We start from the raw sequence: 24,278 nt of genomic DNA on the forward strand, positions 1-24,278 counted from the left end.
CCTCCGGTTTCTGGTTCCTTTATCCAAACAACCTCCGCCCCCACTCGTCTCAGCAAGAACGGCAGCTCCATCAACAACAATGGGATCCTGTTCCTTTTTTTTTTTTTTTACAGTTCATCAAAAAAGAGGGAAGATCAAATAAAATAAAATAAATAGGCTTTTTCTATTTTCCACTTTTCCCATTGCTTTCCGATTTTCCGAGAAAATTATAGATGTTTACCGGAAAGGGAGAGCTCGTGGGAGACCAAGAGAACCAGCTTGGACTTCATGATATCCAGAGGGTTTGGTCCGCCGCTCCGGGCTGCTCGACCGGCCGCGGAGTGGACTACGTCAGGTGTACTGTCACTTCCATCACCGAAACGAATGCCACAGTTCGCGCTAGCTGCATTAATCGAACGCGTCTCTTATGAAGAAAACTATGGCGGAAAAGAGAGAAGAGTGCCAGAACCAGCAAGGACCATTTCTGCTTCTCCATTCCCATCCATGGATTCACCGGCTTCCCAATCAATCTCTTCACTCACCCTTTTTACCATTTCGTGAACAACAATGGCGAAGAAGAATGGGGAAATTTGGAAAAATAACCACAATTTGGACTCCATATAGAATTTATAACCATGATTTTAATTGAGAGCTACTAGACCCACCCATTGTCTTATTTTTCCACCCACGTTATAATCCCACCTACCTTTAAAAAGTTAAAAAATTAAAATGCTATTTTTCCACCCACTATTATTCCCAAAATAACCTTTAATATATAAGTACATATAAAATTATAAAATTGTCTCTCAAAAAATATAACAAATAATATGTAAATGAAAATCACTAAGGTCTGCAAATTCAAATGGAAACGACAGAGGTATCCAAATTCAAAAGAATTTGACAATGACAAATTTAAAAATACGATGGACAAATTCAAATGACCTACGCACAAATTATTCTTCTACATTTTCAATGGAAACATAATCTTCTACCTCTTCTAGAGAAGCGTCATCTTCTACCTATTCAATGCAAAAGTCATATTCTAAGTCCATTGCTATTTTTTTACTTTCTTTGGATGAAAAGAGATGAAAATATGAGTTAGGGTTTAAGGTAGACAAATTCTCTCCCATGCCCAATCTGTTTTTTTTTTTTAATTAAGCAAAACAAGATAATTAATGTCCTTATCAGTTTTTTTTTTTGTAAATGGACAAATTTGTAATTAAAATTTTCATTAAAAGATGGATGGAAGGATAAGACATTAGGGTGAGAATAACATCACTTTTTTAAATTAATGATAAGTATAATCAAAAGTTGATAGAAGAATACTATTATACCCTTAATAACTAGAAACTTTCCCATAACTAATCTAAAAGACTTGGAAATGAAGGACACGTAAAGTGCGAATTCTTTATCTTCATAGAAACCAACCAAATAGATTTGAGCTAAATTGTGAATATGTAACATAAAATCAACCATTCAATTCTTTGATTGGATTTTGGTTAAAGATTGAAAAGCTGAAATCCATAAGCTAAAAGTTAATAGCCAGAAACAAATGGCAATCTTTTTACAAGCTCAAATGGGTTGGAGTACCATGGCTTGACCGGCCAATGGGAACAATGCTTTCAGAGTAATGATGAAAGAGGTCAAAATCTACTCTCTGTTCAGAAAATCAAAAGCAACAAAAATCAGAAAAATTAAGGGAGTTTTAATAAAAAAAAAAAATTTACAGTATTGTTCACTTTAACGAAAAATCATATTTTTACATTAAAAAGTCAATCATGGTACTATTCACTTTACCATTTATTTTGCCCTTATCGTTAAAACTCAAAATTTTCAAACTCTTTTCATTAGTTTTCTTAAAAATTAAATAACAAAAATTGAAGGAAAATATTAAAAATCATAAGAAGAATAGTACCTTTGGTGGGTCCACCCATTATCCTTACAGTGATTATCTTCATCTCCATGGCTGAAGCGGAAACCCTAGATCTTGTGCTGGTCTGAAGATATTAGGTCATCTCTAACTGAATGAGGATCAGAGAGCTTCCTTTAACCCTATAATAAAATATATTTTAATGAATAGTGTCATGTCATATTTCATACCATCTCTAACCGAGGGGGCCAAAGGACCATAGGCCAAATAGAGTCCTGTGTCAAAAAACCATCTCCAACCGAGGGGACCAAAGAGCCGTAGGCCAAACATAATTTATTATTTTATTGAATTAATATGGTTAATTAAATTAAACGACTATATTAAAATAAGGTTTACGGACATATTTTGAGTGCCACTTGTCGTCAAATGAATAAGCCTCTAGATTTCTTATCTTTATATAATCTCAATAATTTTTTGGATCGGATTTTGAGTGACACGTGTTGCTAACGTGAGTAACTCTCCAGATTTCTTATCTTTATGTAATCTCAATAATTTTTCGAACAGATTTTTGAGTGACACGTGTCGCTAAAGTGAAAAGTATGTGAGAAATGGTGTAGGAATGACTTAGATATTTATAGGGAAAAAATTATAATTTTTTTTAAATTCTAAAAAAAATTCAAATTCCAACAGTAACCTGACGGCAGCATGACATCAGCTAGCCCTTGCTAGCTGGCGTCATGCTGATGCCAGGTGGCCATTGACATTCAAATGGGCTAAGCTGGAGGGTTGGCAAAATGTCAGGCTTAAGATTCTAGCGCTGGAGGGCTGGCAAAATGTTAAGCTTGACATTCTGGCGCTAAAGGATTAGGCTGGAGGGCTGGCTGGAAATGGCCAGCCCGTTGGCCTGCTTTGGGCGTATTGGCCCGAGGGATCCCACAAGCCATTTGGCCTAGCCCTTGGTTGGAGATGGTTTTCCTGTCATTCCGAACTATTTTTAGTCCTATGGCCCTTTGGCCAAGTCGGTTGGAGATGGCCTTAGCACCTCAGAGAAAAGCTGAAAGTTTGAAGCGAGGTGGAGGAGAGAACCTCATGGGTATATCAATACTTTTACATTAACTTTTGGATATAATTATAGCAACTTAAAAGTGTGGCTATAATTATATTTGGGGTCCAAATTTTGGTTAATTTTCTAAATTTCCCAAGTCTTTCTTTCCTCTCTTCTTGACTATGATTCTCTTGTTCACACCAAATGCTCGATGAAATGCTTCATTTGACAAGCTTTAGCAATCTTCAATAATACTCACAGTTTTCTATAGCTACCCTTGACAAACATCATAATAGTTGTTGATATATGTTCGCATAAGCCTTCACCAGATGTGGGCAGGATCGACATGTTTCTACCAAGTGCTCAACGAAATGTTCCAATGAGGTTTTTTTTTTTTTGTTCGAAATCTTGATCTTATTATTTAAAAATTCTGAATCCGGCACTGCATATATATCACACTTGACCTTTTGGGCCTGAAAAACCGAACAGGTGTGGACACTGGTGTTGATCGAATTAAATGAGAAACAAACAGTGTATCTTTCGGCCCCAAAATCCACTCAAATGATAGCAACCCATCAACTGCAAAAGCGATGGTACCCCGGCAACAACATACGACTAAGTTCAGCTTCCACGTGTACGGTTGACAGTGCAACAGATAATAACATACAAGTATCCATTAGCCATGCCCACATCTCCGTTTCATGAGAAATATCGACGACAGTCGGAAGACTCTAAAAAAATGAAACTTTTTATAAACTTCTGTCATCTTTATGTATTTTTCATACTATTTTATAATATTAATAAAAAAATTAATTTTAAATTGTAAAATGGCAAAATATTCATAAAGACTGAGAGTCCATTTTTCTTCCATTTTTCAGTCTACCCGACAAAGCAAAAGCGGGGGCTATTTTTATGTTTGCCCTTTCTCTTTGTTATGATCACGTGCCACCATGTGATTGAAGAACAATTCACAAAAAAGATGTGTTATCTACTCATTATATTTTACTTCTTACGTACATCTTGTTAATTTTTATCTATTAATTTTTTTCAATTCATCCAACTAAATGCCAAAAATTAAAAAAATGTATAAAAAGTAAAATAGGTATGTGAATATCACATCGCTTCACAAAACTAAGATAAGCAGGGAGAATGATATGATCAGGTAATACTTTTTTGGCACGTGTACCTTCTCATTTCCTATGCAAAATACCATATTGTTCTATAGCGATCTATTACATACTTGCCTGCTCAATTATTGTTGTGTGACGATGAGTTTTAGATGTGACTCATACAGATGACAAGAATGTTTAGAATACGATGAGCTCTTTGAAATTAGTACAACCCTACCTAGTTTGTTGGGGGGTAATTAAGATAAAATTGTTTAGAGAATTATTATTAGTATTTAAAAAATCTCATTCTACATTCTTCACATGTGTATTTTTCTTTCTAATTATAAAATATTTTTTTAGAATGCTAATAATAATTTTTATTGTTTTAAGGAGAAAAATGACTTCAGCGGTCAGATCGTGACTTAAAGTCGGGGCAACTGATTGGAGATACTGTTTGTAAATGACAGCAGATGGAGGTGGTGAGTGCAACCGCTCAGTTGGTTCCTGTCTCACAAATTGGAGATATGTTTGCAAATGACAGCATATGGGCGGTCCCTTAGTTTTGGTGAAGCAAAACGTATTAATCTTACATTCCAAGCATGCGGGAAAAAAATGACAAAACCTCCCTCCTCACCACCTCATCAAGCAAATACCAACACAACACAACAGGCACAACCTGTCATCAATCCATAGGGATTTCCAAGTGCCCACTTCCCAGCTTGTTTCTTTCCTCTTTTTTTTTTTTATTTAAAGCTTTTTTTTTACTCAAAATACATTATTCGCCACAAACTAAGCCAAATTTTGCTCGAGTTGCCTTAACTCTTTCGTAAAAATATATTTAAACAGAAAAATAATTTAATAATAATAATACTATCAAGTAGCATGTTCCTGATCATTACAGACAATCAACCATTCATCATATTGTTGTTACTTAATACTACGGTCTAATAGTATTTTTCAATTCTCATCAAATACGAATTTAAACCACATTGTTGCTAGCCCATTATGAGGCTAAGTCCACCCCTCTCGCCTTTAGTGTAGATAATAGTGTGTGTTCTTAAAATAAAAAAACAATTCAACATATTCTCTGGGGTAATGCTAGAAAGACTTTATAAACTACAAGATGTGTCACCAATAAGAAATAAGTAACACTTAGTAATAATTCAATCATCAACTTCTATGCTATTTAGTTTGCAAAATTTAATCTCCCTAGCATTACCCTATTCTCTGTGAGTCTTCCCAACTTCTAAAATAATGGATTGCCATGATGAAATGACCAATTGATTTCCTTCTTAAGTAGAGAGAAAATTAAAAACAAATCAACATATTCTCAACACATCTTTGTGTCATTTTTGGCTGATCCATGTGACGATTATATAGCGAAGAGCTTGGGATTCCAATTGTTTTGCTGCGAAACCATTTTGTCACGTCTCAAAACTAGGTTTGTAAAAATGTTGTATATTATAAGGCACATGAGAGTACAAATGTTATTAAGTGAATATATAGAAGAGTATTATCAATTCATTGTCATGTAAACAAAACGCAAATACGTATCAACATCATCATTGACAAAAAGGAATTGGAATTTTGTAACCATTATTTTGCACTTTTCAATTTCCCATTCCCTTCAAGGAATTTTCAGTATATCGGAAATACGGTCTGGTACACCAAATGCCATAATACAATTGGTTGAATTTTTTTTTTTCAAGTTTCCAACCCACTATATTATTATACTTAGTATATTCGACCGCATTCCTGACACACTGAAAAATCTCTCATTTCTTCCTCCTTAAGCTAGTTGACAACAACAGTACATACACCCTAATTCAACACAACCACTATTTCACCTTTCCATTCATTTCATTTCTTAATTCATCATCATATTCATGGAAAACGCATATAATCATTTAGTTTAGTGGCATTCAGAATATTTGGTCTATCAGCATTCAACTGAAGTATCAGTTCTTTAACAAAAAGAGCATGAATATAAAAGATTAACTGAAAAGGTGGAACACAACAAAATTGGCGAAATTTCACAAAATTAAACATCGAGTATATATTTATATCAAAACGCCCAACTTGATTTCAATTTTATTTACAGATAGATAGTAAGCATGACACTATTGTTTTTATTTAATTGTAATATTAAGATTAAAGACAGTGATAATAATGTGCCTCCGTGTACTAAGAACTCTTGAAAGCTAATACTTGTAACACATTAAAATACTAATTACTGCTAATGTAAAAGTAGCCTCAATGAATTACTGCAGAGGTAAAAGAAGCCATGCGAACGTAACCGCCCTCTGTTCTTCTCCTCCTGCTTTCATCTTCTTCCTCTTGCTTCTTCTCTTCTTTCTGAATCTGCTTCTTATCTTCAATGAACTTCTTTATTTTCCAGTTAAACTCCCCCGTCCTCAGCCGCTCTTCGTCTTCCTTCTCCTTCCTCCGCCTCCCCCTCTTCCTCTCCACCCTTTCATTCTCATGCTCTTTCTTCTGCTTCATCTTGTTTTTCACAATAAATTCCTGTATTTTCCGGTTGAACTCCTCGTCGTCCAACACCTCCACGGACCCCAACCGTCTCGCCGCCTCTTCCCCGCCGAAGCTCTTAGTTTTCCGGTCAATATCCGTCTTCCGATCGCCGTATAACTCTTTTAGTACTACTTATCTTCTTCTTAAACCTCTCCGACTGTGTTCTCATGTACCGCTTCTCCTTCTCCACCAATGCAGCGTCAGCACTCTCTATAGTAATTGCAGGAACCGGAGGGACGTAACGACTTTCCGTTTCTGTAACCGTTTCGCGGCGTTCAACCGACGGCAATAGCACCACTGCATTTTTAGACTCCTCATCTGCCTTCGACTCTGTTTCTGGAAAAGACGGCGTCTTCTCCGTTTCTGAACACACACCGCCGTTATCTCCGCCATTGACGACGACGCTCCGGCAATACACTCTGTTGACGGCGAACTCCTCGTATACATCCGGTGATCGGGTGGATTCTTGGTCGTGTTGGCAGGCCAGAGCGTAAATGGCGGCGAGGAGCGCCATGATGAGCGAGAAAACGTAAAACTGGTTGTCAAAGACGGCGTGAACTTGGCGGGAAATGTCGGAGAGTTGGTAGGCGGACGGAAGAGAACGGGAGAGGGCAAAGATGAGAGGAGAGATGGCGGCGCACACCGTCAGAAAGGATTTGAACTTCTGGTGGCGGCGGTACTTACGCATGGCAATGGCTTTCTCGGCCGCCATGTAATCGAACGCCACCTTGTATGTATCCATGTTTTGGAGAGAAAAAAATGAAATGATCTAGGCGATGGCCACGGTGGTTGTGCGTTTTGTGTGAACGCTCGACGGAGACTGAAGAGCATGAAGAGGGTGTATTTATAGAGGGTTTGGGTAGCTTGAGAGATAATTTAGGCAAGGAATTACGGACAGAGAAAATGGAAAATTTTCGGGGAAATATTAGCGAGGAAGAGAAAGTAAGAGAGAATCTTGTGTCTGTCTTTTCGAGAGACCGATTTGTCGTCCATTTTATAGGTAGATCTCGGAATATCATAGTCTGAGTTTATAATTTCCTTAATTTTTTTTTTAACAAATGATATTATCTACACGGGAGATGATGAGTTTAGCCTTAAAATTATCTAGTAATAATGTAACTCAAATTCGTCTAGCAAAAATTGAACATAAAATCTCTCACTTACATGTGAAGAAAAATATTATAAGACCATAATACTAAGTGACTACTTTTTTTTTTTTTTTTTTCTTTCTATGAATGGGTAAGTAGACTCCACTCCAGTATGACCGGACCCAGGACACATGACCCTAATCCAGTAAGACAATACGACAAAAATCAAAGTATGAGAGGAGGGGAAAATGGATAAAAATAGAAGGTGAAAAAAATCCTAGTCCTAATAAGTGATAGCAATAACCCCGACGTGGCGTTTATTGATGTTTTAAATAATTTTAAGTCAAAATTTTCTTTGTTAAACAAATAATTATGTGATTCTTCCCTTCCGATTATGTAGTCTAATAATTGGTATTAATTTCCCTCCGATGATGAGATGCATGCATAGAAATAATTCTCGTTATCACAAATTTAGGATGAATGGGACTCTTTGACGAGAAATTTTTTTGTGTGTCGAGAAAACAGCATCTCTGATTTTCAAGTGAAGAGGAATATCATCGGATGTAGTATTGAATTTCCACTTTTGTTTGTTTTTAATATACATTAAATTCATTTAAATCATGCGAAAAGAGATTAAAGATAGATGGTGGAGCACACTATTCAAAATTAACTTATTACTTGAGAAAAACTTTACAATTGAATGTGTTATATAACTCATAACTATTCAAAATAACAATATAAAATCCTAATTAAATCTAACTCAAAATAATTTTTCTAATTAAATCAAATCTCTAAAATACTTTCCCTTTTATATTTTCCTAACACATATTTTTATACGTGCATCCTCAATTAGATAATCTTCAACCATATTCTTTCTAAACACAATAATAAAGAGGCAAGCGAACTGGTTCATGAGAACTCGGTTGAAGTTGTGCGCTTTTGATCAAAAGCCACGGGACACACATCAACAAGCATGCATGCCTAACAAGATGCATGGTTTTCTATCTTTTTTCTGCAACTTTTCGTGATTACATATTTTGCCACATGAACTTTCACCAAAAGCACCTAAATTAATTAAAAAGACACACCCCCATTGCAACGGCTTCGATGAATCCTCTTGCAATGGCTCGATCAAGAAGTCTCGATGGCTTTAAGACCCAACAAATAACCTGTTTCGGAGAGATGCTTCTATCCTCTAAGAAGGGTGTCCATCGAGTTGCTTGATATTCAGCAGTAAATTAGTGTGCATTTTAACATTTAGGCCCTCTACTGGGACCCTTTCATAGGAGAGGGCAGGGATATGATTGAGATTAAAAATACAAGATTTAAATTAGTTATAGAAATTAATTTAACGGCTAAAACACTTGTAATATTGAATGATATATAGGATTGAAACCATACCCAAAAAACAAATATATTAATCTTTTGTTCAACCTGTTCCCTCTTATGATGATCACTACAATTTATTTTTTTGGATATGGATTCTCTTCCCTCCCATTTTCCCCCTCCTCTCCTATTTGAACGCTCAAGATTAAGTCACATTATCATCTTGTTTGACCTCTGTAGAGAGAGAAAGAAGAAGAGGAAACTAAGAGAGGAGGAGAAGGGAAAAGAGGGGTGAGAATCCAACTCCCAATTTTTAGTGCGACCATCACATAGTAATTTATCCACACGTCATAACATATCACATAATTACCCACTGCTATTACTAATCCACATGGTCAGGGTTTTGCGCAAACACCGGAAACTGCAACGGTCAATGCAGAAACTGGGAAGGTGCTTTGCACGGAGCTTGTCACGCTCAATTCCCAGGAGTTGCTTCCTTCTGCTACTTCAGATGTTGATTCACGATCAACGAACAGCAGCAGGCAGCAGCATCTTCAACTTCAAGCTTCGACATGTATCCAGTTATATGAACGTAAACAAAAGCTGCAAAGCAAGCCTAGTACTACTCACTAAATAATAATACTGCTGCAGAACTACTTCTACTAACCTTCTTATGAATGAATCCGATAAACAGAGAGGGTCGTTAAAACAACTCCGCAGTCTGACGAGAATATAAATCAACGGTTCTAACTTTACTTCTCTAATACGATTAACTGCACTTCTCAAAAACTGCGGTCAATTTTATTAGACAAAATATCGACAAACATATGGATCGCTCATCAACAACTACAAGCTCGAAGTATTAGCATTGTGAAGAATATCGACCACATATTCGCGTTATAAAAAAAGTGCAGTAAACCGAACTGGAGCAAATTACTTGCTAGTTAATCATAAATGTGCACATCACTTGCTAGTTACATTCTCAACTAAAGTCACCCAAAAGGGTAACTGGCATTAGTTTGGCTTCATTTCTTTACGACAAGCGATATTTTAAACTACTTTAATTTACAAGAAGTGTAACTCGAACTAACGCACAATTTGATGAATCATTTTCTCAACATTACACAGCTCCACAATGTAATTATGTAAATTAAATTAGCAAAAAGGCAGATATTAACGTAATAAACACAGATTAGGCACTGAATTCTACTCAATTTTCGTGCTTCACCTAAAATCTTACATTGAGTAAGCAAAGCATTGGCCTTTTCTACTTCTTCTTGCCGCCTTTACCGGCGGCGGCTTTGCGGCGGGAGGGCAGAATAATCTCTCCCTTGAGGACAGGAATCTCCATGATCTGGGTGAGCTCGCCGTACTTCTTCCTGAACTTCTCGACCTGGTCGTCGTCGACGAGCATGCCCGACCGGTTTCCGAGGTAGAAGGGGTGGTTGCCCGACCACACGTCCACCACGTACTCCTTCTGGGTCCCACCCGTCGTCATCACCAGCTCCCCCTTGCAGTACACCTTCGCGTCCTCGTGGAACTGCGGGTGTATCTCCTTCTTCCTGCATGTCACCACAGAGCGGCAATTCCCCGCCGACGACCCACCGCCACCGCAGACCTGGAAAAGACCGAAATAATCATTTAACAAATTCATTTGGTAATATACGAAGAGATATATACGAGGGCCTTTGGGTAAATTTACCTTCTTGGGAGGGAGGAGCTTGGGGCAGGGTGTTCCATGGAGGAATGAGGTGGTTAGATTGAGCGCCATTTCTGTGTGTTTGACAAACGACGGAGAAGATGAGGTTTTTTTTATGTGGCTCAGTCATCCAAATTTACTGAATTGCCCCTATATGGTTTGGGCTTGGTTTTGGACTAAATTTTAGGCTAGAAAATTAACTGGGCCGTTCGGAAAACAAAAAAGTTCAACTGGACAGAAGCCCAATTAGAGAGATTGAAGGCGGTGGGATCTGATCTTACGACTAGGAGACCAAAATTGGAAAAAACATCCTACCAAAGGCGACCTTCTGTATTTTGATCTCACTCGATGATATTGGTCAAACTATGTAGTGTGAGCGTTGTGACCTGAAGAACTTTCGCATTCAAAATATGCCAAGCAGGATGGAGACTTGAAACAATATAAATTTCTTGGTTCATTTCTCATTTGACCTATGAACATACGTTCGTTCCTTACATATAAACCGACAGTTGAGGGTGTCATTAGTTTGCTTACTAGTACAATGGATCCCCTAGCAGCAAGAGCGAGAATGTCAGAACTACAAGACCTAAGAAAGTTCCTCTGAAGACTGCCATTAGTAATTCAAGTCCAAGGCTTTGAGTGTATGGTTTACTCTCACTGCATGGGTATACGGTGCACTCCCACCTACTACTGTGGATAAAGTGCTGTTCACATTGTGGAACTTCTTGTCTCTGGTGTCACCTGCTCCAAGGAAGAATATTTCTCTAACATTTGATTTTTCTCCACTTTTGGCTGTAGAGAGTTTGCATCACTTTAATCAATCAATATGTAATATTGCCTTAAATTGGGTAAAATCGCATTTTAGGCATACGTACAAAGTTTCCTCACTGTTTCTTACGCTGGGCAAAATCCCAACGCGGTTTAAATATTGGGTTTAGGGTATAGATGAGGGTGACCTATGAAAATGCCATTAGCAGATAATCAAACTAAAACTGGAAATAGTTTCGCAGAAGATGAGCAAGATGACTAGATGACAGCACAACTTCTTGAAATGGCATATAAGATTGATACGAATATTGGTTTCATATTTGTGATTTCTGCAGGTAAGTGTGATTGATTCAATCACCATGATTAAGGTTCGACTGCTATATACAGAAAACCTACGTTTGGGCAGTATCTTCTGCCAGCTGCGATTGCGAGGACATCGAACAACCCACACGGTAACTCGTGTGAACACGAGCACTTAAAAGTGAAAGGCTCCATTTTAAGATGCTAGCAAGAAAAATAATGATCCAGAACAATTGGCCAAATGGATTGAAAAGGAAATGGACTGTTGGAAGGCAAAAGGATGCAGTGGGAATATGTAAATTTGGTGTTCGTGTTCTGATTTAGGCCCATGATACTTTTTTGTAAAGAGAACGATACTACGGTTCAAACTCACTATTTTGTTATGACATACCATGAATTTTGGCTATTTGAGGACATTTTAGCCTCCCAAATGCAGATTTAAATGCGTAGTACGTGTGTTATACGTGTAAAGTATATTGGAGTTTTAAAAATGTGCAAATTTAGGAGTCTCATGCATCTATGTGTGAGAGCAAGAGGGTTACCCGAGGTTAGAGATAAGAGAGAAAAAACTCCAAAATCTAAAAACAATACAGCTCCAATTATTTCCTCATATTATAGCATCTCTTTTGTATGACATAGTTAACAATGGAGCCTGATAAACCTAATTCACAGTGGAGCCTGATAAACTGCATCATGTTTATAACTATATATATATATATATATATATAGTTACTCCACATGAACTGTAAGTTTCATTCCATTTTCACAGTAGGGAGACGGATAAGGTGCGAAGTAGATTGTGCCCTTCTCCAATACCGCATGATCGTTTCCTGACGTGTATAGTTTTATCACGCCGGCATATAACTCACACTTGTCGAACAAATATTTGTCCCGTACAGCAGCTACCATGAGAAGGGGATCTTTATATTCGAAAACTGTTTTCAAAATACAATATTGAATTAGTAAACAAACCAGCTGCTAATCAAATATAAAAATATTTCAGGAATCGGATGCATGAACACGAATTGAAAAGAAAACCAAAGTGTTAGTCAGTCATTTTAATTACCCAAAACATCTCCAGCCTTGAACTTCTTGTCCTCAGTCCACTGGGTTAAGTTAGCATCAGGGCTCCATCTTTTCTCATCCCCCACTATATATTCTTTTCCATCAACTTCTTCGCATCGGAGCAGCAAACAACTGGCAAAAAGGCCGATTCCAATCACCAAAATTTTGTTCATTCCAACTGCCATCTTTGATCGATCCACAGACAAACTATATATCTAACCTTGACCTTTCTCTATCAACTCCAAATACAAAACAATTTATATATACAATATTGAGCCTATTACGCATTCAATTCGTACGTTTTGATTTGCTTCTCTAAATGCCATATGATCGATATATATTTCCATAACTAATTATCACATTTATTGAATAATTATTGAAAATATATATTCCTTATTCTTCTATGCTTGTGTATTTCAACTCATAATCGGGTCAATTTCTGATGATGATTTTGTATCATTTTAGAGGTATATCATTGAATGGGTGGATAATCCATCGAAAATTTTGTAATGATTTTATACCATTTTGAGTCAAATACTTAACTGTTGCCAATGTGGGAATTGGTTTCCCGTGAGACACCGTGTGGTGCCACTAGTGAGAGGGCGTTTTGGAGAAGAGAGTCTCATCTATCGTCAATTGTGGTGTTTCCTAGAAATTCATTTAGTTTTTCATTTTTTAGTTTTAGGACATGAATGTCGGTTTGGATTGCTTAGATGATATCGGTTTATATGAAGCATGTTACGTACATTATGTTGTGTACTTGGCACAAAGTTTTTATTCTATTTATTTTTTCATATACATTGCGCGGCAAGTTTTAAAATTTCATCAATGAGAAAGGTTTTTGCGCGACAAGGTGTATTTGGACGCCCAAAATTTCATCGTGCAAGAGTTTATTTTTTACTACTGATCATTTCACCATCAAGAGTGCAAACACGTAAAAAGTTGTGCTTTGAGAACGAACAAAGAAGCATACTTTGTTTTTTTTTTTTTTTAAAAAAACAAGAATATGTATGTTCCTGGGAAAGGCATCAACCATGAAGAAAGAAAAGTACAAATGATTAAGATAAGTGTTTTACTTTGCGTTTATCTGGAACCTTTGCAGCATTAAAGCTAAAAGTTTAACCCCAGAAGAAATTAAAAAGGTCAAATTAAGAAAGTGGTCTCTTATTAGTTTAAGCATATACATAAACTTAATTTAGCTAGTTAATTACTTAATTAACGCGACGACAATTCTTTCGGACTTGTCCCTCGAACCCAGTAAGAGGACTAATGTTCCCCATCTTAACCATGGACTTAGCAAACTGCTTAAAGAATAAGCTCTCATTAGCTGCATAGGTTTTCACCAGCTCAGCTGCCTGCCTTCTGTTCCCAGTAAGAAGTACTTGGTCTGAAGGGAGAAGTCCATGTCCCCCAAGTATAAGCTTGAAGTAGCTGTTGTCGAGCCTTGTAGGATACCAAACAGACCCTAAAGATTCCGATCTCATTGTGGCTACGGTATTGGACAATTATTTGTTCGAGAATCGGTACTTTGTTACCGATTGTTCGCAATTATAGTCGCTATAAATTTAGCGACTAAATTCCTTATGAGTCGCTACCATCATACCGATCCATACTTTCAATTTTTTTTTTATTTTTACGTTTGTTAATTTTTCTTTTATTTCTCTTACCATAACAACAAACCATCATCTTCATATTCTTCCAAAATATTTTTTCGAGCAAAATCTATTATAATTCATATTTAAGCACTTGTAATCAATAATTTAAAATCTAAATTGAAAGATATTTGAAATTAATAGTGGTTGCTCAAATAAAGTAAATAAATTGGAATAGGGAAAGATCGGTACCACATTACAGATCCTCATCCAGTCGTACTTAAATCATCGTTCAATCTATTTATTTTCACTTTCGTCTCAACGTGGAGTTTTGAAAATTAATAAACCTATACACTTCAGGAAACGATCATGATGTATTGAAGAAGGGCACAATCTACTTTACACCTTATCAGAGCTCGTTTGAATGTGCTTTTAGAATGACTGAAAGATCTTTTGGTAAAAATATTTTTAGAACCAATCATTAATAAAGATGCAAGTAAATCCTGAAAAAGCATTTAAAGTGCTTCCTAGAAGAAGCACATAACTAGTGCTTCTTGCAAAAAGCACTTTAAGTGCTTTTGGAACTCAAAAATATTTTTTCTAAAAGTGCTTTCAGTCATATTAAAAGCACATCCAAACGAGCCATCATTCTCCTTATTGTGAAAATGGAATGAAACTTACAGTCCATGTAGAGTAACTATATATATAGTTACAAACATGATGCAGTTTAATTATGAGGCATGCTCCATTGTTAATTATGTCATACAAGAGAGATGCTTTAATATGAAGAAATAATTGGAGCTGTATTGGTTTTTGCCCTTGTTCATGATTTTTTTTTTCAGGGTAACAACAATAGTTTCTTACATTATCTTAAATAATAAAAGTATAAAGATAATTAACTCTTATTTTAGTGTGTTCTCACTAAAATTAACTCTTACTTTAGTGTCTCTAATCTCACTAAAGTAGCTCTTTATTTTTCTCTTCTCTTTAACCTTGGGTAACCCCCTTGCTCTCACGCATAAATGCATGATAATTCATTAAATTGCACGTTTTTAATATGCCTATACGTATAATACACATATGTACCATACAAATTTAATACATGTTACTTTTGACACACCCCAACTTAGGAAGGTCGAAGCATGCTGGCCATCACCGTGAGGTGACGTAACCATAACGGTAAGTGATGTGAAAAAGTGGATAAATTTAAAACTAATTAGAACTAATTATACTAAACAGTGAAAGAGTGCACAATCGTGGGAATAACCCACTACAATTATTCAGAGCATGATAAACAGTACGACTACCGTAGAAGTCTGGTGCAAAAGCACCAAACTACCGTAGAAGTCTGGTGTAAATGTCTCGACTACCGTAGAAGTTCAAACAGATAATCTCTAATACAAACAGGACCGGGTGTAATCAATACGCTCTAATACTACAATCACGTGAAGGCTGGTGCAAAAGCACGGTCACATAGAAGTCGGATTGCCTAATGCAATATGCCCAACAGGACATACACCTAACTTGGATCCAAGGTGAGCGAACGGTGAGATGTGAACATACACGTGAAGGATTGGCCCAGGCCTTGGGGCGAGTACTGACACTGGTGCAGCAGAATGAGCATGAACAAATATGTATGAATGTCATGACAGTAATATCTCAACCATATAACAGCATTTATCACATTTAATATCACAATAACGAATACTTGGCAATATAAGCATAAAAGTGAAGTAACTACGCATTTAGGAAAACTATAAATATGTATATGTGTAAAATAAAATGTCCACTCACAAATACATCGCAAAGTCGTAGCCCCCGAGTCTAGCCTGGCCCCGTACGTCTTCGGGATATGTTTCCCCTATATGTGAATTAACTATAATAGGATTAATTAAAGCACATATACGGAAACTTAAATAAAACCCCCATAGTTTGCTCAAACCTAGGGTTTAAATACATGAAACAGATCTACTCGACCTCATGAACCTACATAAATTTTCAGATAAATTTTTGGACCCCACACGCGCCGACCAAGGCACAGCTAAATGCGCCCCCCATGCGTAGGCACGTACCATCAATGTAACTAATGCCGTTAGGAATATTCTGTTAGAACCTTAACAGAGATTAACGGCGTTACCTGACACCGTTAGAATATTCCGTCAACTTTGATGAAATATTCTTTATCTTCTCCGACGAGCTCCGTCGTCCGACGCAATCCTCCGCTGCCAGCGCAGTAGTCTGCAACTCGAATCTCGCCGATTTCTAGAAAATTTTCAAACTTGCATAACTTCTTCATTTCTCAACAATTTTCGATCTACTTTATATGGATTTGAAGCTTATAAAGAGTATAATCATGTTATACCTCATTGGAGTCCAAAAGGTGGACGGAGGTGGTCGGAAATCACCTCGAAATTTCTGGCCAAAAGTGAACTCCTCGAAACTCAGTTGTTTCGACGTCCAAGCTACTTCAAAATTGTCCTAGAGGTCTTGGGAAGTTGTGGGAAAGCTTCCTCGACCTTCAAAACTCCTTAACTCGGCCTGAAAATTGATGAACTCAAACTCACTGAGTTCGGACCTTCCAAGTTCGACGTCCAAAACTCAGTCAAACTAAGGTTGGTTGGTATGGTTGAGTTCGTGAAGATGAGATGAACGTAATGGTGAGGTTTTTAAGCTCAATTTATGAGCTTTGGTGCTCATTCATGGTAGTTGCAGAGAAAGAGAGCTTCGGGAAGGAGAGAGAAAAGGAAGAGAGAGAGAGAGCTTTTGCTTTTGCTTTTCTGATTGGGTGCCGTAAGGAGGGAATGGATGGGATTGGTGAGAGATTTGAGGGAGTTGATTGGTGAGGGATTGACATAATGGGGAGTGCAGGGGTTGGCTTTAAAGAAAACCAAGGATAGGGTTTAAATTTTGTACAGAAAAGAGAATCGAAAATCTATTCGAAATAGTATTTTCAAACTGATACAAATTCTCGTACTCTCACAAGAACGTGTACAATTTAAAAAAGATAGCGAGGAATAAAATAAAAGCGATATAAACACGTCCATACCACTTACCTACAAGGGCATAATAGTTAATTCACATACACAGGGAGGAATTACATAGAAATCGTCACAATTTTGATACATTTTTAATAATTAATATAAAATATACGTATTTTATACATGTTTTTGACATATTTAAAAAAGATTTAAATATATAATTTTAAAATTTTTAAAAAGGCCCTTTTAGTCGAGACATTTTTAGCAGCATTTTGTATCTTACTATTTGTACACGTTTAATGTTATAATGGTCAGTTTTCTGATTTTATAAATATGAAGTCAATAATTGATTGCTAGCGTCACCAATATTTAATAAATATGTCAATCATTTCAATTATTTCAACAATCAGAATTTGTTAATTTCACACTCTGGCCATTTTCCAAGAAAAAATAAAACTCGGTTTGTTTACCATACAACGCATGAATAATTTGGGGCATTTTGATCGATATGCTTGGTTTTTGGATTTCTTAGACTAAACGTCTAAGACTTTTAAAGATTTGATCAAACTAATTTCTACAATTTTAATTAATTTACTAATTAAGTTCAAAACTTCTTGCCCTCAGTCCACTGGGTTAAGTTAGCATCAGGGCTCCATCTTTAGTCATCCGACTCATCCCCCACTATATATTCTCTTCCATCAACTTCTTCGCATTGGAGCAGCAAACAGCTGACAAAAAGGCCGATTCTAATCACCAAAACTTTTTTCATTCCAACTGCCATCGATCTTTGATCGATCCACAAACGAACTATATATGCAACCTTAACCTTTCACTATCAACTGCAAATGCAAAACCACATTACAAATCCATTTATATATACAACATTGAGCCTATTAAGCATTCAATTAGTAAGTTTTGATTTGCTTCTCCAAATGCCATATGATATTTCCGTAACTAATTATCACATTTATTGAATAAATTATTATTGAAAATATTCCTTATTCTTCTATGCTTGTGTATTTTTTTTTTTTTTATAGCTGACCATGCTTGTGTATTTCAACTCATCGTCAGGGTCAATTTCTGAAATCACATTAATTCCTGATGATTTTATTCCATTTTAGAGATAACATTGACTGGGTGGATGATCCATTGAAGTTTTTGTAATGATTTTATATCATTTTGACGTCAATTATTTGATCATTGCCAATGCAGGAATTGGATTCCCTTGAGGTGAGACGCTGTGTGGTGCTACTCGTGAGGGGGCGTTTTAGAGAATAGAGTCTCACATATGAGCAATTGTGTTTCCTTGTAGCTCATTTAGTATTTCAATTTTTAGCGTAGATTTTTTTGGTTTTAAGACATGAATGTCAGTTTGGATTGCTTGAATGATATTAGTTTATATATGAAGCATGTTACATTATGTTGTGTGTATTTTCTTTAATACTATCACCGAGTGTGTTGATCATGGAAACGATCATGTGATGCTAAAACTTAAGAAAATTTTGTTTTGACTTCGTTTCGAGATTTGATATTGTATTCCCTCCTGCTTTGATATTGTTTACGATAAAAAAAAAAAACCCTAAATGTTCAACTTGAATTTGTGCGGCGTTTAAAATCCAATATGAACAACTTGCATTCATTCAATTACAGGTATCAATATCCACCCACCCCAAACAAAAACACAATATAAAAACTTATTGTATGAAAATTTTTGTTTACTCCAAGTCGAATGCCAACAGAAACCGTAACATATATAAATGAAATGTGTACACTTAAATTCCAATTTAGCAAAACTCCAGCGAAACCATTAACATGTTTTTCGTATCGCTATACATTTTTGAGCAGCCAAGCAATGTCAGAGCATAAAGCACAAGTGAGCATATCATTGCAACGTAATGTTCGAACAACAAATGATTGGAAATTGAAGTAATATACAGAAAGAGATGACACCTTCACTCCCCGGTCCAGCATTTTGTTCTCCAATCTGTAAACCACGTCGTCGTCGTCGTCCGGTTTCTGGTTCCTTTATCCAAACAACCTCCGCCCCCACTCGTCTCAGCAAGAACGGCAGCTCCATCAACAACAATGGGATCCTGTTCCTTTTTTTTTTTTTTTTTACAGTTCATCAAAAAAGAGGGAAGATCAAATAAAATAAAATAAATAGGCTTTTTCTATTTTCCACTTTTCCCATTGCTTTCCGATTTTCCGAGAAAATTATAGATGTTTACCGGAAAGGGAGAGCTCGTGGGAGACCAAGAGAACCAGCTTGGACTTCATGATATCCAGAGGGTTTGGTCCGACGCTCCGGGCTGCTCGACCGGCCGCGGAGTGGACTACGTCAGGTGTACTGTCACTTCCATCACCGAAACGAATGCCACAGTTCGCGCTAGCTGCATTAATCGAACGCGTCTCTTATGAAGAAAACTATGGCGGAAAAGAGAGAAGAGTGCCAGAACCAGCAAGGACCATTTCTTCTTCTGCATTCCCATCCATGGATTCACCGGCTTCCCCATCAATCTCTTCACTCACCCTTTTTACCATTTCGTGAACAACAATGGCGAAGAAGAATGGGGAAATTTGGAAAAATAATCACAATTTGGACTCCATATAGAATTTATAACCATGATTTTAAATGAGAGCTACTAGACCCACCCATTGTCTTATTTTTCCACCCCCACCTTTAAAAAGTTAAAAAATTAAAATGCTATTTTTCCATCCACTATTATTTCCAAAATAACCTTTAATATATATGTACATATAGAATTATAAAATTGTCTCTCAAAAAATATAACAAATAATATGTAAATGAAAACCACTAAGGTCTGCAAATTCAAATGGAAACGACAGAGGTATCCAAATTCAAAAGAATTTGACAATGACAATTTTAAAAATACGATGGACAAATTCAAATGACCTACACACAAATTATTCTTCTACATTTTCAATGGAAACATAATCTTCTACCTCTTCTATAGAAGCGTCATCTTCTACTTATTCAATGAAAAAGTCGTCTTCTAAGTCCATTGCTATTTTTTTACTTTCTTTGGATGAAAGGAGATGAAAATATGAGTTAGGGTTTAAGGTAGACAAATTGTCTCTCATGCCCAATCTGTTTTTTTTTTTTTTTTTTTTTTTTTTTTTTTTAATTAAGCAAAACAAAATAATTAATGTCCTTATCAGTTTTTTTTGATAAATGGACAAATTTGTAATTAAAAAATTCATTAAAAGGTGGGGTGAGAATAACATCACTCTTTTAAATTAATGATAATTATAATCAAAAGTTGATATAAGAATACTATTATACCCTTAATTACTAGAAACTTTCCCATAACTAATCTAAAAGACTTGGAAATGAAGGACACGTAAAGTGCGAATTCTTTCTCTTCATAGAAACCAACCAAATAAATTTGAGTTAAATTGTGAATATGTAACATAAAATCAAGCATTCAATTCTTTGATTGGATTTTGGTTAAAGATTGAAAAGCTGAAATCCATAAGCTAAAAGTTAAAAGCCAGAAACAAATGGCAATCTTTTTACAAGCTGAAATGGGTTGGAGTACCATGGCTTGACGGGCCAATGGGAACAATGCTTTCAGAGTAATGATGAAAGAGGTCGAAATCTACTCTCTGTTCAGAAAATCAAAAGCAACAAAAATCAGAAAAAGTAAGGGAGTTTTAATAAATAAATAAAATTCACGGTATTGTTCATTTTAAAGAAAAATCATATTTTTACACTAAAAAGTCAATTATGATATTATTCACTTTACTATTTATTTTGTCATTATCGTTAAAACTCAAAGTTTTCAAACTCTTTTCATTAGTTTTTCTAAAAATTAAATAACAAAAATTGAAGGAAAATATTAAAAATCATAAGAAGAATAGTACCTTTGGTGGGTCCACCCATTATCCTTACAGTGATTATCTTCATCTCCATGGCTGAAGCGGAAACCCTAGATCTTGTGCTGGTCTGAAGATATTAGGTCATCTCTAACCCAATAAGGGTCAGAGAGCTTCCTTTAACCTTATAATAAAATATATTTTAATGAATAGTATCATGCCATATTTCATACCATCTCTAACCAAGGGGGCCAAAGGGTCATAGGCCAAATATAGTCGTGTGTCAAAAAACCATCTCTAACCGAGGGAACCAAAGAGCCGTAGGCCAAACATAATTTATTATTTTATTGAATTAATATGGTTAATTAAATTAAACTATTATATTAAAATAAGGTTTACAGACATATTTTGAGTGCCACTTGTCGTCAAATGAATAAGCCTCTAGATTTCTTATCTTTATATAATCTCAATAATTTTTTGGATTGGATTTTGAGTGACACGTGTTGCTAACGTGAGTAACTCTCCAGATTTCTTATCTTTATGTAATCTCAATAATTTTTCGAACAGAATTTTGAGTGACATGTGTCGCTAAAGTGAAAAGTATGTGAGAAATGGTGTAGGAATGACTTAGATATTTACAGGAAAAAATTATAATTTTTTTTTAAATTCTAAAAAAAATTCAAATTCCAACAGTAACCTGACGGCAGCATGACGACAGCATGACATCAGCTAGCCCTTGCTAGCTGGCGTCATGCTGACGCCAGGTAGCCATTGGCATTCAAATGGGCTAAGCTGAAGGGTTGGCAAAATGTCAGGCTTAAGATTCTAGCGCTGGAGGGCTGGCTGGAAATGGCCAGCCTGTTGGCCTGATTTGGCGGTATTGGCCCGAGGCAGCCCATAAGCCCTTTGGCCTAGCCCTTGGTTGGAGACGGTTTTCCTGTCATTCCGAACTATTTTTAGTCCTATGGCCCTTTGGCCAAGTCGGTTGGAGATGGCCTTAGCACCTCAGAGAAGAGCTGAAAGTTTGAAGCGAGGTAGAGGAGAGAACCTCATGGGTATATCAGTACTTTTACATTAACTTTTGGATATAATTATAGCAACTTAAAAGTGTTGCTATAATTATATTTGGGGTCCAAATTTTGGTTAATTTTCTAAATTTCCCAAGTCTTTCTTTCCTCTCTTCTTGACTGTGATTCTCTTGTTCACACCAGATGCTCAATGAAATGCTTCATTTGACAAGCTTTAGCAATCTTCAATAATACTCACAGTTTTCTATAGCTACGCTTGACAAGCATCATAATAGTTGTTGATATATGTTCGCATAAGCCTTCACCAGATGTGGGTAGGATCGACATGTTTCTACCAAGTGCTCAACGAAATGTTCCAATGAGGTTTTTTTTTTTGTTCGAAATCTTGATCTTATTATTTGAAAATTCTAACCCTACTACTGCATATATATTACACTTGAACTTTTGGGCTTGAAAAACCGAATAGGTGTGGACACTGGTGTTGATGGAATTAAGTGAGAAACAAACAGTGTATCTTTTGGCCCCAAAATCTACTCAAATGATAGCAACCCATCAACTACAAAGGCGATGGTACCCCGGCAACAACATACGACTAAGCTCGGCTTCCACGTGTACGGTTGACAGTGCAACAGATAATAACATACAAGCATCCATTAGCCATGCCCACATCTCCGTTTCATGAGAAATATCGACGACAGTCGGAAGACTCTAAAAAAATGAAACTCTTTATAAACTTCTGTCATTTTTATGTATTTTTCATACTATTTTATAATATTAATAACAAAATTAATTTTAAATTGTAAAATGGCAAAATATTCATAAAGACTGAGAGTCCATTTTTCTTCCATTTTTTAGTCTACCCGACAAAGCAAAAGCGGGGGCTATTTTTATGTTGGCCCTTTCTCTTTGTTATGATCACGTGCCACCACGTGATTGAAGAACAATTCACAAAAAGGATGTGCTATCCACCTATTATATTTTACTTCTTACATACCTTTTGTTAATTTTTATCTGTTGATTTTCTTTAATTCATCCGACCCGACACTAAAAATTAAAAGAATGTATGAAAAGTAAAATAGGTGTGTGAATATCACATCTCCTCACAAAACTAAGATAAGCAGTGAGAATGATATGATCAGCTAATACGTTTTTGGCACGTGTACCTTGTCATTTCCTCTGCAAAATGCCATACTGTTCGATAGCGATCTATTACATACTTGCCTGCTCAATTATTGTTGTGTGACGATGGGTTTTAGATGTGACTCATACAGATGACAAGAATGTTTAGAGTACGATGAGCTCTTTGAAATTAGTACAACCCTACCTAGTTTGTTGGGGTAATTAAGATAAAATTGTTTAGAAAATTATTATTAGCGCAAAAAAAATCTCATTTTATACTCCTTATAAGTGTATTTTTTTTAATTATAAAAAATTTGAAATATCAGATGAAATTTTTGAAATACTAATAATAATTTCTATTGTTTAAAAAAAAAGGAGAAAAATGACTTCAGCGGTCAGCTCGTGACTTAAAGTCGGGGCAACTAATTGGAGATACTGTTTGTAAATGACAGCAGATGGAGGTGGTGAATGCAACCGCTCGGATGGTTCCTGTCTCACAAATTGGAGATACTGTTGGTAAATGACAGCATATGGACGGCCCATATCTCTCTACTCAAAATTAATATATTTTTTTTTTTAACAAACGATATTATTTATATTAAACAATGGAAGTGAGCTTAGCCTTATAATGGGGTTAGCAATAATGTTGTTCAAACTCGTATTTGACGAAAATCGAACGTAAGATCTCTTACTTACAAATAAAAAGAAATATCACTAAATCATAGTACTAAGTGATCAAAATTAAATATCTTTAAACATTAGTATATTCTTATTTGTATTTATACACCCCTACATTTTATTTTAAGTTTTCTCCTAGGAGAAAACGTGGCAGGAGAGTGTCACTAACTGCCAGAATACAAAGAAGACTCACCATAAAGTCACCATAAAGTCGTTGTAGAAGTTGATGACTATGAAAACGTGGCAGGAGAGTGTCACTAACTGCCAA

The 24,278-nt window shown here is 36.1% G+C and overlaps 2 protein-coding genes across 2 annotated transcripts; both read right to left on the reverse strand.

Annotated features, from left to right (window-relative positions):
* Nucleotides 1-9,880: 9,880 nt before the first annotated feature.
* On the reverse strand, nt 9,881-10,724 carry LOC137718227 (large ribosomal subunit protein bL31c-like). The gene is made up of 2 exons (XM_068457737.1): nt 10,649-10,724; nt 9,881-10,564 (listed from the first exon to the last, which is right to left on the reverse strand). The coding sequence occupies exons 1-2, from the start codon at nt 10,715-10,717 to the stop codon at nt 10,214-10,216; spliced, it is 420 nt and encodes a 139-aa protein (XP_068313838.1). The 5' UTR covers nt 10,718-10,724; the 3' UTR covers nt 9,881-10,213.
* A 1,718-nt stretch (nt 10,725-12,442) lies between these two features.
* On the reverse strand, nt 12,443-12,963 carry LOC137718228 (basic blue protein-like). Its single transcript, XM_068457738.1, has 2 exons — nt 12,780-12,963; nt 12,443-12,648 (listed from the first exon to the last, which is right to left on the reverse strand). The coding sequence occupies exons 1-2, from the start codon at nt 12,961-12,963 to the stop codon at nt 12,443-12,445; spliced, it is 390 nt and encodes a 129-aa protein (XP_068313839.1).
* Between the last annotated feature and the right edge of the window lie 11,315 nt (nt 12,964-24,278).

Source organism: Pyrus communis, chromosome 15, assembly GCF_963583255.1.
Source record: "Pyrus communis chromosome 15, drPyrComm1.1, whole genome shotgun sequence".
NCBI lineage: Eukaryota > Viridiplantae > Streptophyta > Magnoliopsida > Rosales > Rosaceae > Pyrus > Pyrus communis.

What these genes read in the sequence shown, in the direction of transcription:
- LOC137718227 (XM_068457737.1), bottom strand. Translation starts at nt 10,717, where the DNA reads ATGGCGCTCAATCTAACCACCTCATTCCTCCATGGAACACCCTGCCCC. An exon ending in AGCTCCTCCCTCCCAAGAAG is followed by an intron (nt 10,565 to 10,648) that starts GTAAATTTACCC and finishes GGTCTTTTCCAG; the next exon opens with GTCTGCGGTGGCGGTGGGTC.
- LOC137718228 (XM_068457738.1), bottom strand. Translation starts at nt 12,963, where the DNA reads ATGGCAGTTGGAATGAACAAAATTTTGGTGATTGGAATCGGCCTTTTT. An exon ending in CAAGGCTGGAGATGTTTTGG is followed by an intron (nt 12,649 to 12,779) that starts GTAATTAAAATG and finishes TTTTGAAAACAG; the next exon opens with TTTTCGAATATAAAGATCCC.